We start from the raw sequence: 15,733 nt of genomic DNA, 5'->3' as shown, positions 1-15,733 counted from the left end.
GCGTACCTCTGGGATTGCAGTGCTGTGTCTTGCCACTAGGCCACCAGAGCTCCCTTACAGTCTGTTTGTTGACGCTGACTGAAATGCCCACCCTGTACTGGACTGTCCCCGCTTCCTCCTTGCAGTTCTGATTCTCCTTGGCCTTTATGGAGCTCTCTGTCTTTCTTTGGTTTACTGATAGTAAAGTCCTGACATCCCCTTACTCTGCGTTCCTTTTCTTGGCACTTACCTTGATGTGTGTCTGTTATCTACTTGTTACTGGTGGATTGCTTTTGTTTATTGGGGTTTGGTGTGTGTATGTGTGAACTGAAGTTGTACATCAGCCCTTTGTTGAGCAAGCCTCTTGGCACTGTTTTTCTGGCAGTCTGTCTTACTCTGTGCCTCCGTGTCACATTTTGGCCGCAGACTTTTCAGCAGCGCTGTTGAACGTTCACTGGGCTGCAGCGTCGTGTAAACATAGCTTCAACGTGCCCTGGGAGACAAACAAACGGAGGTGGCTTGCGTTGTTGCTGTGATCTGGGCCAGAACCCTCACTCATATCTAGGTCTGACCTTGTTTGGATGGCTCATTTACCTTTTCTGATAATCTTCTGTTTTTCCGCAGTTTACGTTGTCAAAATGCATCGACGCCGTGATGGTGTTGGGGAATTCCCATCTGTTCATGAATCGGTCCAACAAACTTGCTGTGATCGCAAGTCATATTCAAGAGAGGTACAGCCCTCGTCATTGCCTTTTCACTGCCTTTTCTGCTTAACCCGTCATGTTTGGGAGACGGTGGTTCTCGTGGGGTGCGCCCTGCCACACATCACCCGCTGCGACCCTGCGTCTGCTGAGGTGCCATGGAGTCTGTTCTCACTCAAAGTGACCCTGTGCACAGCGGAAGAACACTTGGGCCGTCCCCAGTCTGTGCCTGAGCCCCTGTGTCACCACACCCCCTCGAGGACTAGTGTCCTGTCACTGACCCTCTGCCTTCCCAAGCATGGTGTCTTCCTGCGCGCGTGGCCCCTCCCGACCACATGCCCAGAGTACGTGGGCTGAGGTCCTGCTGAGGACCTTTCTGGCTGCGTCAAAATACATGTGTTGTTTGGACAGCGCATGGCATGTTTCATGGTCTCTGCTGACACCACAGTTCACGTTTCCCTCATTTTCCAGAAGACACTGGAACTGCTTAGCTGTTATGTGTCAGAGGACTCAGCCTTGCCACAGTCCCTATTTTGTGCACTGTTGGAAATTGGAACTGTCACTTGTTGGATGTACAGAATTGGTGTGTTGGTTTTCTAGGTGGATTTCACTGTGCTGTTGGGAGAGGGCAGGAAGTCCAGGTCTAACCGGGCTCTTCTCTTCCCTGTTGTAGCCGATTTCTGTATCCTGGAAAGAACGGCAGACTGGGAGACATCTTCGGAGACGCCTGCAGCCTCCCCTCCGAATTTAATCCCACCGGAAGTAAAGACGGAAAATACGAGCTGTTAACAGCAGCTAATGAAATTATCGCTGAAGAGATTAAGGACCTCATGACAAAGAGTAACAGCTTTTCCTTTTCGTTTGGTTCCTCTGAAAGAGATGTAGAGTTTGAAGGCCTTTACGGATTGAAATCCAAAGAGTTGAGGTTCTTGATCCATCTGCTGGAAAGCTCATTAGTTAACTACTGCTGTTCTAATAGAAATACCTTAAGTGGCGGGAGAGGGGCTTTAACAAGCAAATTTATTTTCTCACAGTTTAGGATGCTGAAATCAGTGTGCTCGTTCTAGGGGCCACCTGTTTCTGTCCTCTGGGCACAGGCCCTTGTTTTTCATTTCCATCTCCTAGTCCCTTGGAGATATCCAAATGGCTTGGCATTTTTGCTCCCCAACATGTACTTGCTTAATCTGCTCTGTTTATGTCTTGTACGAGTTTGACTTAATACACAGCCCTCTGCAGTGATCCTACCTTGTTGACATAACGAAGAGCCCTTTCCAGACGATACGGTGACAGCGGCACAGAGCTGAGGATTGACGTCATGTGCTGACTGATGAGGGCACGCGATTCAGGACAATCGCTCGCTCTCTGTCTCTTTTTCCTCTTATGAATCATTCTTTCATTCCAGTCCTGCCTTTTCTTTGATCTTATTCTCAAAACACCTTTTAATTCTGCAGTTACTTCTTCTCTGTGTCCTCACCCACTCTCAAGTTGTTGTTGTTGTTGTTTTAAGGTACAAAGTGAAGATAGATTTATTAGGAAGTTACATCCCAAAGGGATGGACCTTTCCCTTGGAAGGGCCTGTAGAGGAGGCCACCCATTGCCGTCCTGCATGATCGCTAATGTACAAACACGTCCAGTCGGTGTTCCAAGTCCAGCCTGGCTTTCTAGTCGACCAGCTGTCCACTTTGGGGGTGCAGGCTCTTCAAAGGCCCAATACTCGGGTCACTTTCTGGTCTTCTCAGCAGCATCACCGTTTCAGCCTGTCTCTGTCCTTGTCCACCTAGTTTTCCAGGTTAAGGAAACGAGGTGAGAGAGGACAGAGTTGGGGTGCAGAGCCAGAGTGTTCTCTTTTTTTTTACACCTGCCTTCTCACACTTGACATGTGACCTGCTATGAAGTCCTGCCCAGTGAGGCTTGAAATGTCGCCACCGTCAGGGCTCTTCTCTCACCCAGGTCAGGGCTCTCGCAGCCGGGCTGAGTCTTAGTGATGGGGACGGCGTTGTTGGGGCAGCCCTGGCCTCTCTGTCACCAGCTCTGAGATGTGACAGCCAACATTGCAGACGCTGTCTAGTGTTCTGGGACGCTGAAATGCCCAAGGCTGAAAGTCAGAGCTCCAGACCATTTTTTTTTTAAATTTTTGTTTTATTTTATTATTTGTGTGTGCCGTCAAATCAGATCTGACTGGTACAGAAGGAGATTGTCCCTCCTTCTCCAGCAGAGCATCTGGTGGATTCGAACTGTGCGCCTCTGAGATTGCAGTGCAGCTTCTTGCCACTAGGCCACCAGAGCTCCCCCAGCTCCAGGCGATTTTAGCTACTTCTGCCTGCTTGGTGTTCTGGCCCCATCTGCCTGTTGAATCATTCGAGTTCTGCTTGTTCTCCAGAAGTGTGCTAAAGAGCATCATGCTTTCTTGTGTCAAGACTTTGTTTTCTTAATGGCCCAGTAACACCCCATTGTATCCTTGAGGGACTTCGCTTTGTTTATCTGTCTTCTGTTGTTGGGAGCCTGGACTGTCTCCGCCTCTTGGCTGTTGGGAGCAGTGCTGCTGTGACTAACACTCAGCCGAATCTCTTGTAGAGTCTCTGCCTTCTGTCGCACTGTGTCAGCTTTGCCCCTCTCGGTTTGGTTTGCTGAGCAGACTGACTGCGCCCAGCCCGTCACACATACACCTCGTTTGGGGACGTTGGCTGCAGTCTCTTCAGCGATGCAGCCCTCTGCCCGCCTCCTTCTCCGGCGTCCTGTTTCCATTTGTCCTTCTGCTCACTCTTTGTAAAACAGCCAGTGTGAAATTGTTGTCGTTTTGTTTCATTCATGGAGTAGAATGCTTTGTGTGGAAAATGATTTCCGATCATGATCAAGAAAGGACTTAGACATTGCCTTTTTTTAACGCTGCTATTGTTTGCAGGTGATATAAAGGGTCAGCACACGGAGACGCTGCTGGCAGGATCGCTGGCCAAGGCCCTCTGCTGTATCCTTCCCGCTCTGGTCACCCTCTTGGCAGTCTTCCTTCTGTATCAAGCCTGCTGTGTTGAGGGGATTCCGCTGAGAACAGAGTAGGGCTATCCCATAGTCCACGGCTCTGACCTTGACCTTGTGCTACTAGCAGAAGGACCCGGTGCCTGTTCAGAAGCAGCTCCTTGTTAATCAAGGCCCAGGGTCAGATTGTGGCTGTTCGAATGCACACTGGCCCAGGTCAAGAGAGAAGGGACACAAGAGAAGGCAGCCCCCCCCGTAAATGAGCAACAACGGAGCATTTCACAGCAGCTCGCTCTGTGGGCAGAAGGGCAGGCTGAAGCAGCTGGGTTTTTTTTGTTTGTTTGTTTGGTTTTTGTTTTTAAATTTTTTAGCAGCTGATTTTGTTACTCTTCCATTTCAGTCTGTACAGTTGATCTTATTAATATGTCAAAGCCACAATCAGTTGTTTTTCTATTGTTTGCTACTTTAGAATATTTAGGCCTCCCGTTCTTCTATGCACACAAGGCCCTACAAAATGTTGTTGTTGTTGTTATGTGCCGTCAAATCGCCTACAACCCATAGTGCCCTTATGTACAGCAACTCTGCACCCTGCCCTGTCCTGAGCCAGTCTCACTAATTCCAACACACCAAGTCCCTTAGTACAAGCTGAATCTGCTGAGTATAGAAGGAGCACCTGGTCGCATAGTGGTTAAGCACCGGCTGTGGACCAAAAGATGGGCAGTTCAGACCTTCATCTCTGTCGCTGTGGGAGATGGATGGGCAGTCTCCTCTCCTGAGACTTACAGCCGCGGACCTAGGCATCATTTCCAGCCCAACGGCAATGCATGTTTTGAATTCAAATCTAGGTGACTAGTTACTGGACAATCACTTGTTGATCATTTTAACTTTGGGGACACAATGTCTAGATTGGGTTACAGACCCCAGTCGGTGGTGGAGCCCCCTGAGCAGTCTCGCTTGTGTAGTTACAGAACTCATGTCAAATCGGACTTTTTCTTTTTTTCATTAGAGTGATGCTAGCTTTGTGTAGCTATAACTTGGGGTTATCTTTCTACTTGCTGTGCATATTTATGAAGAAGAGCTTTTTTATTCCTTAACGCTAATGCAATAAGACATTCATAGGATGAACAAGGAAGTTAAAGGTAAGCATTGGCCTTTTCCTCCGAGAACTTTAATCTTATTTCACTACCCTCACGGTGGTGGAGAACCTTGTATATGTATTTTACGAGATCTTATTAAATTATGCTCTTTAAAAATTGTAATCTCTTTTTTCCCCTTTACAGATAACCAGGAAATGAAGTCAAGGATATTGGTAAGGGGTCTTTTTTTGTGGTTTTTTTTTCCCTTAAAGCCGTACTGTTTTTTTAAACCAACTGTTGTCGATGAGAAACCATAATAGGAAATAAGTCTGCGATTCCACGTACGTCAGAACCAACGTCGAGTCTGGTTCCAGATCACTGAAGTAAAGGGAATGTGGCAGTACAGTGAGGCCTATGAATTTTTTAGTTTTCTTTTTTTTTTAATTATATTTTATTAATTTTCATAAACATTTACAGAGATTTTGGGCTTCCATTCATTCATTGTTGCACTATTCTCTCTACCCTCCTCCCAGTTTGTTCTTGTCCAAATGCCACAGTGCTTGTCAAAGCCAGTTCTGATTAATCTTCTTTGTCAGTGTGTCCTTTGCCATTCCCTATCACTCCTCCCTGAGAGAGACTTCACCCTGAGTCATAAGGAAAAGGGGATGGCGTATTCTCTTAGCTACTTCCTGCTGAAAAGGGACGCTGTGGGTTTCAGGGTGAAGATCTTCTCTCACTACTCTAAAGGGCCCCTTTGGCAGTAGGAAACACATAGACTATTATGGAGATTGATTTTGGAATTTAGATGCACTCTTATTAATTGTGCTTGGCTGTACATGTTCATATCCTTGAAGATGTATCATGGGGGTGTTGCAACCTAGAAGATACAAATTTGACTAACGAGTTATAAGTACATGAGTCCAAAAATTATGGAAAAGTAAAAGAAAAGATTCTTTCATTGTTTTACAAACCCTCCCCCAGGTCCCCTCCACCATGTAGCCCTCGCTCTAGTCTCCTGTGATGACAGAAATACCCAGTTATATCTCTCTTTTAAACGGTTCTCTCCCTCCTCTGTTTCAGTGCAGTATACATTATTGAACCCATCTTACTCAGTCTCTCCCCAACCCCAAGGACAGTCCCATTCTACAACAGTGGCATCATGTAATATTTGTCCTTTTGTGACTGGGATATTTCACTCAGCATAATGTTCTCCAGAGTCAACCATTTTGAATAATATTGCATGAGTTCCTGAATTTTTTAGTTTTCTAATACACGTCAAGTGATGTGACCTTCTGCTCTAGTCTGTTAAGTGTGTGACACGTTATGGAAATGTTTGAAATAGCGTGAGAATGACCCAGATGGGTACAGAAACGTGATGTGAGCTCGGACTGATGGAGGAAATGGTGCTGATAGACCTGCTCGAAGCAGGAGAGAGAGTCTTGGATCTTCAGCTGGTAAAAAAATAGGGTTATCTTCAAAGTGTAATGAAACAAGATAGGGCCGTATCTCTAAGATATAAAAGGAACATTTACGAGTTAATTTTTAAAAGGCAAGTTCTGCTCTAGAAGTAAGTGGAAAGCAAGATTGAAGAGAAGAAATGTAAATGGCCGAGTGAGCATTTGAAATAAGTTTAACCTTAATATCAAGCAAAGAGAAATAAATGTATCATATTGAGATACTTGTTTGTTTATTGATCCACATTGGGGATAGATAACACCGGAAAGAAAAGTGTAAGTTTTCTAGAGGCAGTTGACAGTCTGCACAAGATTAAACAAACGGCTTGCTTGTAGTAGATGCTGGCAACTTGCTTTTGGCCCTGAGGGCCGCAGTGTGGCGCTGTGCGGGGCCAGCACTGTCCTCACCTGGACTGGGCCTGGGCCACTGTTGATGTCCCTGCCCTCTTTGATGTCCTTCCTCTTTTAAATGGCAGTGGCCAATCTCACTGATGCCCTTCAGGAGACGGAGAAGTAGGCAGAGGGTAATGAGGGTGTCCATTGGAGAGCATCGTTTAAAACAGAAACCAGACACTGCCTCTGTGTCCAGGATAAATGACTGTGTGTGTCAGGGATCTGTCACATCATCACGCAGAATGCTAATCACCCAGATTCATTGACAAGAGTGCATTTTTGTGTATGAGCATATTTTAAACCTCAATTAATTGATAGTAGTATAAATTAATTGACAAGGGTGTCTTTTTTGTTGTATGTTTTCTCTCTGTGTGTGTGTGTGTGTGTATATATATAATTTTTTTTTATTAACTTCATTGAGATTTTAGTAAAAATACACAGAAGAATTTGGGTTTCCATGCTGGTTGAGTTCATAACATACATACTCCTTGATCCCTGCCCCCACTGTGCCGCAGCACTCTTCCCATTTCCTTCCTATATGTACTATTTCTAGCCAGCCTTCTTTCCTGGCCATTGAGCATCAGCTCTGGATGAATGCTGCCCTTTTGCTCGTTTATGATTGGCTCTTCCTCCCAGTGCTGCTGATCACCTTACAGATGTGTCTGCTTGGCTGACATGAAAATCGAGGGGTGATTTCATGCCCAAATTGGAAGGGTGACTGAGGGGCTCTGTGTGTGTGTGTGTGTGTGTGTGTGTATTTTTTTTTGGTGAATGTATGACCTGCCCGCATAGAAGCCTTCTAGAATAGTCCTCGCACCGTGAGCGAGGCCCGCCTTTGGGCGTGGAGGTCTGGGGTGCTGGTGTGGTGCGCAGTGCGGTGCGTGCGTGCTGGGCTGCCCCCGAGGGGTGTTGACTGCTGTGCTCCTCCAGGTCATCAAGGCTGCAGAGGACAGCGCCGTGCAGTACATGAACTTCATGAACGTCATCTTCGCGGCCCAGAAGCAGGTGCGCGGGGCCTTGGCAGTGTGGGGTGACTGACGTGGAAAGGCGTTTTGACCACGTAACCTGGGGACTAGGTCAGGAAGCATGTAACAACAACAGCAGCTCATAGTTTGTAGTAGACACTTCAAGGAACCCTGGTAGCATCGCAGTTAAATGCTTCACTGGAAGCCCCGGGGCCTGTGGTTCGAACCCTCAGCCACTCTGTGAGGCAGTCTGCTTGCATGACGGTTGCAGCTCTGAAAACGACACGGGGCCGCTCTGCTGTGAGGGTCAGGAGGGTTTCTGGGAGTGGAACGCACTTGCCAGAAATTATTCTGATTATGGTTTTATCCCCTAATAATACCCATAAAGGTGCCTACACTACAGGCTACAGGGTGGTGAGGGTCCCAGACCACAGGCTGCATCAGGGAAGGATGCCCAGACTGCAGGCTATGTGGTGGTAAAGGTGCCCAGACTATAGACTACATTGGGGAAGGGCGCCTATAACAAAGGCCGCGTCAGGGAAAGGTGCCCACAGCACAGACTACGTGGTGGTAAAGGTGCCCAGACTACGACTACGTCGGGGAAGGGTGCCTAGAACGAAGGCTGTGTCGGGGAAGGGTGCCTAGAGCACAGGCTATGTGGGTGTGACGGTGCCTCAGTGATACCGGTGAAGGGTCTGTATGGCACTAAACTTCAGTGCTTTATGCTGAACATCATCCAAGGGCCTCGAATTTGGGCACATGCTGGTTAGGAGGGCAGTTCCTGGCTGCTGAAAATTTTTAGGTGCTTGACTGCCAACCCAGAGATCAGTGGTTCAAACTCGCCAGCCAGCCTTGAAGGGGTAGATGAGGCAGTGTGCTTCTGGATAGATTTACGGCCTCTGAAGCCCCACGGGCAGCTCTGCCCCGTACTGCAGGCTCCTTGGACGTCAGAATTACTCATCGTGGTGGGTTTTACTAATCAATCCCTTTGGATCCTGAGCCGTTTGAGAAGATAGTGGATCCTTCCATGGGCCCTGCATACCTGCACAGTTTTGTGGGTAATTGCCGGCCACGTAATCCTTGCCTCAGTTTCCCTGTTTTAGTGAGCTTTGGAAATAATTGGTATTGTCAGGCTGACAAACTGCTGAAATGTTCAGAATGTAGTATTTATAAAACAATTTTTGGTTGAATAGGTTAAAAAAAAACTACAGCTTTCTTAAAACTTAGGGAGCTCTGGTGGCCTAGTGGCAAGAAGCTGCACTGCAATCCCAGAGGCATGCGGTTCGAGTCCACCAGATGCTCTGCTGGAGAAGGAGGGACCATCTCCTCCTGTACCAGTCAGATCACACACACACAAAATAATAATAATAAAAAATTTAAAACACAAAAAATCAGCCTTCGATGTGCACCCACGATGGCTGTTAAGCAAGCGGACCCACTGCCCTCACGCCAGTCCTGAGTCACGGCGAGTCGCCCTGGGTCCCGGGGTTATTTCTTCATGGGAGCAGACAGCCTCATTTTCCTACAGTGGAGCAGCTGGTGCATTTGAACCAGCTACCGTGGGGTTGTTGTACATAGGGTTTTCAGAGGCCTGCTATTTCAGAAGTGGATGGCCAATCCTTCTTCCTAGTCTGTCTTAATGTGAACGTTCCGATTTAGAGGAGTATCAGGCAGACCAGCATTTTATAGAAAAAGTGAAGGGTATATCCCTCATTGTGGAGTTAACCATTAGTGTGTCTGCTATGAGTTGCGAGCGGCACGTAACAAACACCACCACCTTGGGGTTACCAGCCCAAGACTCAAAATGCTGTCGCAGCTGTGACGAGCATGGGGACCCCGAGCGGGGAGTTGGGAGACAGGCTGAGCGGGCTTGCAGCGCCCCGCTCCGCCTCGGTCACCGCAGCCCGGCCACATGCCGGCTGCTCAGCCGCACAGTGTGAAGGAGACGCTGGCCTTCTAGTCACTCCTGCCAGGCGAGCTGCAGCATTTACAGGGAGCTGCGGCGCAGCATGCGTAACCGCAGGGAGTCGTCGCTGTTAATCCTGTGATCATTTCAAATGTCCGTTTCAGAATATTTTGATCGACGCCTGTGTTTTAGACTCCGATTCGGGACTCCTCCAGCAGGTAGGTTCAGAAAGCGTGATCCTGTTTTTGTTGTTGGATGCTGTTAACATGCAGTCTTTCTCTTGCTTTGTTTCTGTCAATCCAGTTCCCTGGCTCCTTCCAGCCCCGTCTTTGCTTTAAGTAACTGTCAATCATTTTGTCTGGTCTTGGTGTTATATGCTATGTTGTATTTGTAACAACATCATCCTTGTTATTATGTGCCTACGTACAATGACATTGTTGCACATAGGTACTAAAGCTCTGAACCGTGAGCCAGTTTCACCATAACCAACACACCTATCCCTGTTACCTCAGCTACTGTGTTGATCCATCTCATCCAAGGTCTTTCTCGCCTGCTCTGTCCTTCCACCCTTTCCAAGAATGATGTCTGTCTCTAGGGACTCGTCTCTCTCAGCCACCTGTCCAAAGCCTGTAAAAGAGTGTTCAAAATCCTTGCCTCCAAGGAGCAGCCTGGTTTCACCTTCTCCAGGGTAAATTTGTTTGTGCTCCTGGCAGCCCGTGGTACGTTAAGTACTCTTCTCCAGCACCACAGCTCAAAGACACTGAATTCTTCTTCTGTCATCACTAGTCATTGTCCAGCTCTGATGTGTAACGAGTAACTGTGAAGTCTATGACTTGAATCAGGTGCACATTATAGAAGTAATTATTATTTTTTTTTAAAAAAAAAGGAACCCAGTACTCATGGGTGATACTCTTTTTTTTGTGAGCCAGTGTTAATTTAACTGAAAGGTAAAGAACAGGGTCTAATTTTTGTTTAAAGAGTATGTCAAGGAAAAGAACTCATAATTTTTTTTTAATGTTAATTTATTATTTTGTGTGTATGTACCATTAAATTGGATGTGACTGGTACAGAAAGGGATTGTCCCTTCTTCTCCAGCAGAGCATCTGGTGGAAGAACTAACAGTTCTTACCTACAGACCAGTTAATAGAGTGTATCAGGACAGTAGTCCCCAGGAATCCTCTGGCTTTTTTAATGTTTATTTTTTGGCATTTTGGGTTTGGTTCCATATTTGTCTGCCGTTCTGTGAGGATCCGTGTGTTGTGGCCCTGCCAGCATGACTGGGCTCCATCTAGTTGCTTGGTCCTGGTGAGAGGAGGCCGTTTCCTTCACTGCCGTACCCTGCCAGCTGCTCCTTCAAAGGCCCTGAAGCAGGGCTGGCAGGAGGGTGCCCGTGGTGCCCAGAACTGTGCCAAGTGCACGCTTGTGTGGCCATCAGTCCTCTGTGTCTTGCAGGCCTGTGACATCACGGGGGGCCTGTACCTGAAGGTGCCGCAGATGCCCTCGCTCCTGCAGTATTTGCTGGTAAGGACCCAGGAACAGGGACCCAGCCCCCGAGGGGACCCTGCAGACTGGAGAGAATAAGATGAGCTTTGGGAATGGTTGCAGGGAAGGCAAACTGGGTGAGGTTGGTGGGCTCCAGGTTGTCTCTGCACCCCGTAAAATGGTTCACAGAGTCTTCCTACTGTCCATTCACACAACATGCCAGTGGACAGTAAGGGTTCAGTAACGAAACCCACCCCGAGACTGTCGCCAAACCGAGTGTCGTGGAGTGAATTTGGACTCACGCAATCCTGTACATGTGCCACAGAACTGTACTATGTGGGGTTTATGAGGGTGTCAGAAGCAGGTCACCACGGGCCTCTAGGTGGCCTTGACTGAACAAATGAGAAAACCCACTGCCGTCGCTCAACCCCGATTGGCATCGGCTGCACGACACAGTAGCCCTGCTTGTGGAGTTTCCACAGTGATGCATCTTTACAGAAGCGAGCTGCCTCATCCGTCTCCTGAGTTAAGCATTTCATTTGGCTGCTATGCAGAAGGTCGCTAGTTCAAACCCACCAGCTGCTCCATGGGAGACAATGAGGCGGTCACTTGTGTAAAGATCATTCTTGGAGACCTCGTGGAGTAGCTCCGCTCTGTCCTAGAGGTTTCGCGAGACGGGATCTCATCCCAGGCGTCATGCTTTGTTTGTGTTTCTCTTTTTAACTTCCCATTATACCCCTGCCCCCCGTTTTACCATTTCCTGCAGTGGGTTTTCCTTCCTGATCAAGACCAGAGGTCCCAGCTAATCCTCCCACCCCCGATTCACGTGGACTACAGGGCTGCCTGCTTCTGCCACCGGAACCTCATTGAGATCGGCTACGTGTGCTCCGTGTGCCTGTCAAGTAGGTTCCTGGGCTGCGGTGGGCGGGAGGGCAGTGCATAACGTGGCTTTCTGGGGTTTTAATTATCCTGCTTTTTCTTCCCTGACCCCACAGTCTTCTGCAACTTCAGCCCCATCTGCACCACGTGCGAGTGAGTATCTTTGCGGCTTGGGGAGGCTCATGGTTTAGAGATCAGAGCAGTAATGTCCGTTTCCTCTCTGCTTTCAGGACTGCCTTCAAGATTTCGCTGCCTCCTGTGCTCAAGGCTAAGAAAAAGAAATTGAAAGTATCCGCTTGAGAAGAAAACCCTTTTCCCACCTTTTTGAGCGGTTGACAGGTGCCCTGGAACCTCCTGACTCTCAGTGGTCCTTGTCCTGCAGCAGCAGGAGACGCCGGCCGGCCGGCCCTGTGCAGTCCTCACAGCCTCTGGTCTGCTGTGTGCAAGCTCGTCGCTGCCGCTGCTGTGCTGTTCCATCTCATGGAGAATTTCTTCTCTCTTGACCCTCCACTTGACCAGGAGTGATAAGTCCCCCCAGGGACTGGCCACTTCTGATCACATGACAAAAATACAGGAGACAGAGTCTGGCCAGCCTCGCTTTGAAAAAGTAGGATAGAAATTGTGTGGTCAAATTTTTGTGGGAAAGGCTCTTATGAAATACAGACGGGAAGATTGTTTTTAAGGTGGGCCTTAGTTTCTTACACAAAATCTTTCCCAAATCACCTTCTTATTTTGCATTTCTGGGGGCTGATATGTTTGGTTGGGTCATTCTTTGGAATGTATTTTTCCGTCTTCTTCAGCTGGAGTTTGTGCGGAAAAGGGGAGAAAGCATGACAGGTGTGTAAATATCATGGTCATTTTTTTCCAAAGTCTGACTGTTAGGACTGATTGTAGATGTAGCATCAACAGGGCAGGGCCAGATTGAGGCCCTTCCTGTGGCGTGTTCAATGCCGGAAATCCGAACACAGGGTGTGAAGGAAATGGGCACCTGTTCACTGAGGGACTAGGGGCCTTAAGGTAGAAATTCTTCCTTAACCAGGTGTTAATGCTCAAGTCGTCATTTAAATAAAACCCGTCTTGTCTAAGTTGAGACTTGCTCCTCTCTGTGTTCAGATGTCAGCAGGTGCTTTAACGTTTCCTCGACATCAGGTACATGTTTGCATTGAGTTCTCCAGAGAGTCATACCTGTTTGTTCATGAAGAAACTAGTACCTCGTTTTAAATGAGGAAGACTCATGAGTGTCTTCATCTGTTAGCAAACTGTCATAAACAGCTATGTTCTTAACCGTTAAGGCTTTCTTTGTGAAAACTAATATTCCCCTTCCTGAGAGGGAATTTCTTGGGCTGAATGGAAGAAACTCAACAATGAGTTAATGAAGTGCGCACCAGGTGGAATTATTTTCTTTTTCAGTGGGGGAGTGGGAGCATTCGTGCTGGGGAACAGTTATCTACGGGAGCCCGGTGGTGCAGTGGTTAGGTGCTCAGCACTAACCCAGCGGCCTTCCACAGGAGAAGGACCTGTCAGTCAGCTTGCACAGCGATGTACCGCCTCGGAACCTCTGGGGGCCAGCTGAGCTCTGTCCTCTGGGGTCACTAGACGTCGCGATCAACTCATGGCAGGGGGTTTGGTTATCTAGCAGCTTTCACTGAATAGTGAAAACTTCTCCCAGTTTAAAAGTTATTTTTAATTTCAACAATACAAAAATTGTTTTCCGTGTGGCTGGGAAGTGATCCAAGCCCCGTTTGAGTTCCAATGCAGTGCCGGACGGCTGAGGAGCAGAGCTGGTCAGGTCTGCTCAGAAAGTATATTGACAACGATTTACTTGTGTCTGCAACCTGTCTGTAAATGCAGGGGAATTTCCTCTGGATGTAATCTCAGAAGCTGAATACCATATAAGGTATTGTGTTTGGGTCTAGGTCATTTCTGGTGGAATTTATATTCTAGACTTGTAAACCACAAGTTTATAGCAAGTACACAGATTTTGCTTATCACTTTGCCACTGTAAATCCTGAAGTTTGAGAATGTGTTTGTGCATATGGCCCCTTTGAAAGCAGTATGTAATATTTCGCAACCTAAAGGTGTGTAATGGGAACCAGCATTGTGGTGACTTGTACCCACCGTGCCGGATGCAGCTTAACTCAGAGGTGAAAAACCTGCAGCAAACCGATGAACTTTTCTCTGATACGTTTTCATTGTGGCTGTTTTATATATTTGCTGAATTCTGTTTTCACTTTAACTGTTGTATTTGTGGTTTATTTTATATACATTTTCTAATATAACCATTTAAATTTTTACACCTATTGTTGTGTCTGAATCTTATTCAACCTCTCTTAAAGTGTGTGTACTTTTTTAATCTGGGTTGGTCAAATGCCAGATGTTTTTCTTCACATCAGAAGAATTTTCATATCAGATCTTGCCACAGTTATAGGTGGAAGATACAAATTTATTATACAGCTTGGTGTCAAGTATTTAAGGATCCCTGGGGATGCAGTGATTAAGCATTCAGCTGTGAACTGAAAGGTCAGCATTTTGAGGCAGCCAGCCACTCCTTGGAAGAAAGACCGGGCAGTCTGTGGGTGTAAAGAGTATAGGTGGGACACTCTCATGGACAGTTCTGCCTCGCTGCTGCTGAGCCGGAATCCACTGGACAGCTCACACATTAACTAAAACACAGTTTCTAAGTATGACGTTATTAGACCAGAGCTTTGATGTTTATATTTCATTTTATTTGACCGCTGTTTGAAAAATTATTTGACGTTTTCATTGGATAAAGCAACCTGGTTTTAATGTCAGAAAAGCTTTACTATCCTGTAACAGTTTGATTCAGAGAAAATTATTCTTATCAAATATAGGCACGTTGTATTTTGTATTTCTTACAAAACCGAAGGGCCTATGGTAATTGTAGCAATTCAAAGCCACTAGCTGCCCCACTGATGAGCAGTGGGAGGAGTCCTGTAAAGATTTTATAGCTTCCAAAGCCTGCTAAATAGAACAGTGGGGTTTGGGGTCTTTTTGTTTGTTGGTTTGGGTTTTGTTGTTATTGTTGTGTACCATCCAGTTGGATCCGACTGGCACAGGAGGAGATTGCCCCTCTTCCAGCGGAGCACCTATTGGATTTGAACTGTGTGCCTTGGGGATTGCAGCGCAGCTTCTTGCCACTAGAGTTCCCTGGGTTTGGGGTTTTGACACCATTCTGTTACTGCAGGCCCTCACTCTGCCTGGCTTTGCCAAGGTTCATCATAAATATGGAGTTTTTACCCAGTAACACATCACGCTTGTAGGCTTGCCCTTGCAGTGTGGCGGAATTAACCCCCGTAGGAGAAATTTCAGTATTTACGCGGCACACGGAGGAGAAATTCCAGTATTTACAGTGCACACGGAGGAGAAATCCCAGTATTTACACTGCACACGGAGGAGAAATCCCAGTATTTACACTGCACACGGAGGAGAAACTCCAGTATTTACACGGCACATGGAGGAGAAATCCCAGTATTTACAGTGCACACGGAGGAGAAATCCCAGGATTTACACTGCACACGGAGGAGAAATCCCAGTATTTACACGGCACACGGAGGAGAAATCCCAGTATTTACACTGCACACGGAGGAGAAACTCCAGTATTTAAAGTTGCACACGGAGGAGAAATTCCAGTATTTAAAGTTAGACACGTTGCCCGAGGTTTACAATCCATTAAAGGGTTAAGTGTCAGAAGGCGCGCAGGTCACGTGGGCAGTGACGCAGAGCGCCGCTGGTCCAATCGCAGCGCGCACCTCCCCCTAGCCAGCAGCTGGTTGGCGGTTGCCATAGCGCCCGGCGCTCGCTTGGCAAGATGGCGGCGGCGCGGCGGGCGCGGCGCTCCCGGATCCCCGGCGGCCTCGCGCTCTGAAGCGGCCGCGTTTCCGGCGAGCGAGCCGGGCCCCGGGAC

General features: G+C 47.5%; 1 protein-coding gene across 2 annotated transcripts in view; it reads left to right on the top strand.

Moving 5' to 3' along the window:
- GTF2H3 (general transcription factor IIH, polypeptide 3, 34kDa) overlaps positions 1-12,108 on the top strand; it is a 16,280-nt gene extending 4,172 nt beyond the window's left edge. The window contains exons 3-13 of one of the 2 annotated variants that reach the window (XM_006894629.1): positions 604-710; positions 1,354-1,520; positions 3,583-3,645; positions 4,763-4,792; positions 4,934-4,962; positions 7,507-7,581; positions 9,612-9,665; positions 10,900-10,968; positions 11,696-11,831; positions 11,925-11,961; positions 12,039-12,108. In XM_006894629.1, the coding sequence (XP_006894691.1) occupies positions 604-710; positions 1,354-1,520; positions 3,583-3,645; positions 4,763-4,792; positions 4,934-4,962; positions 7,507-7,581; positions 9,612-9,665; positions 10,900-10,968; positions 11,696-11,831; positions 11,925-11,961; positions 12,039-12,108 (837 nt within the window). The remainder of the gene's footprint in view (positions 1-603; positions 711-1,353; positions 1,521-3,582; positions 3,646-4,762; positions 4,793-4,933; positions 4,963-7,506; positions 7,582-9,611; positions 9,666-10,899; positions 10,969-11,695; positions 11,832-11,924; positions 11,962-12,038) is intronic. The other variant, XM_006894630.1, reaches the window with a different exon arrangement.
- Positions 12,109-15,733: the final 3,625 nt, after the last annotated feature.

This window comes from Elephantulus edwardii, unplaced genomic scaffold (assembly GCF_000299155.1).
Source record: "Elephantulus edwardii isolate Elephantulus edwardi_28Jun2011 unplaced genomic scaffold, EleEdw1.0 scaffold00148, whole genome shotgun sequence".
Taxonomy (NCBI): domain Eukaryota; kingdom Metazoa; phylum Chordata; class Mammalia; order Macroscelidea; family Macroscelididae; genus Elephantulus; species Elephantulus edwardii.
Note: the sequence above shows the minus strand (reverse complement) of the source record. Positions and strands in the feature narration are given on the sequence as shown.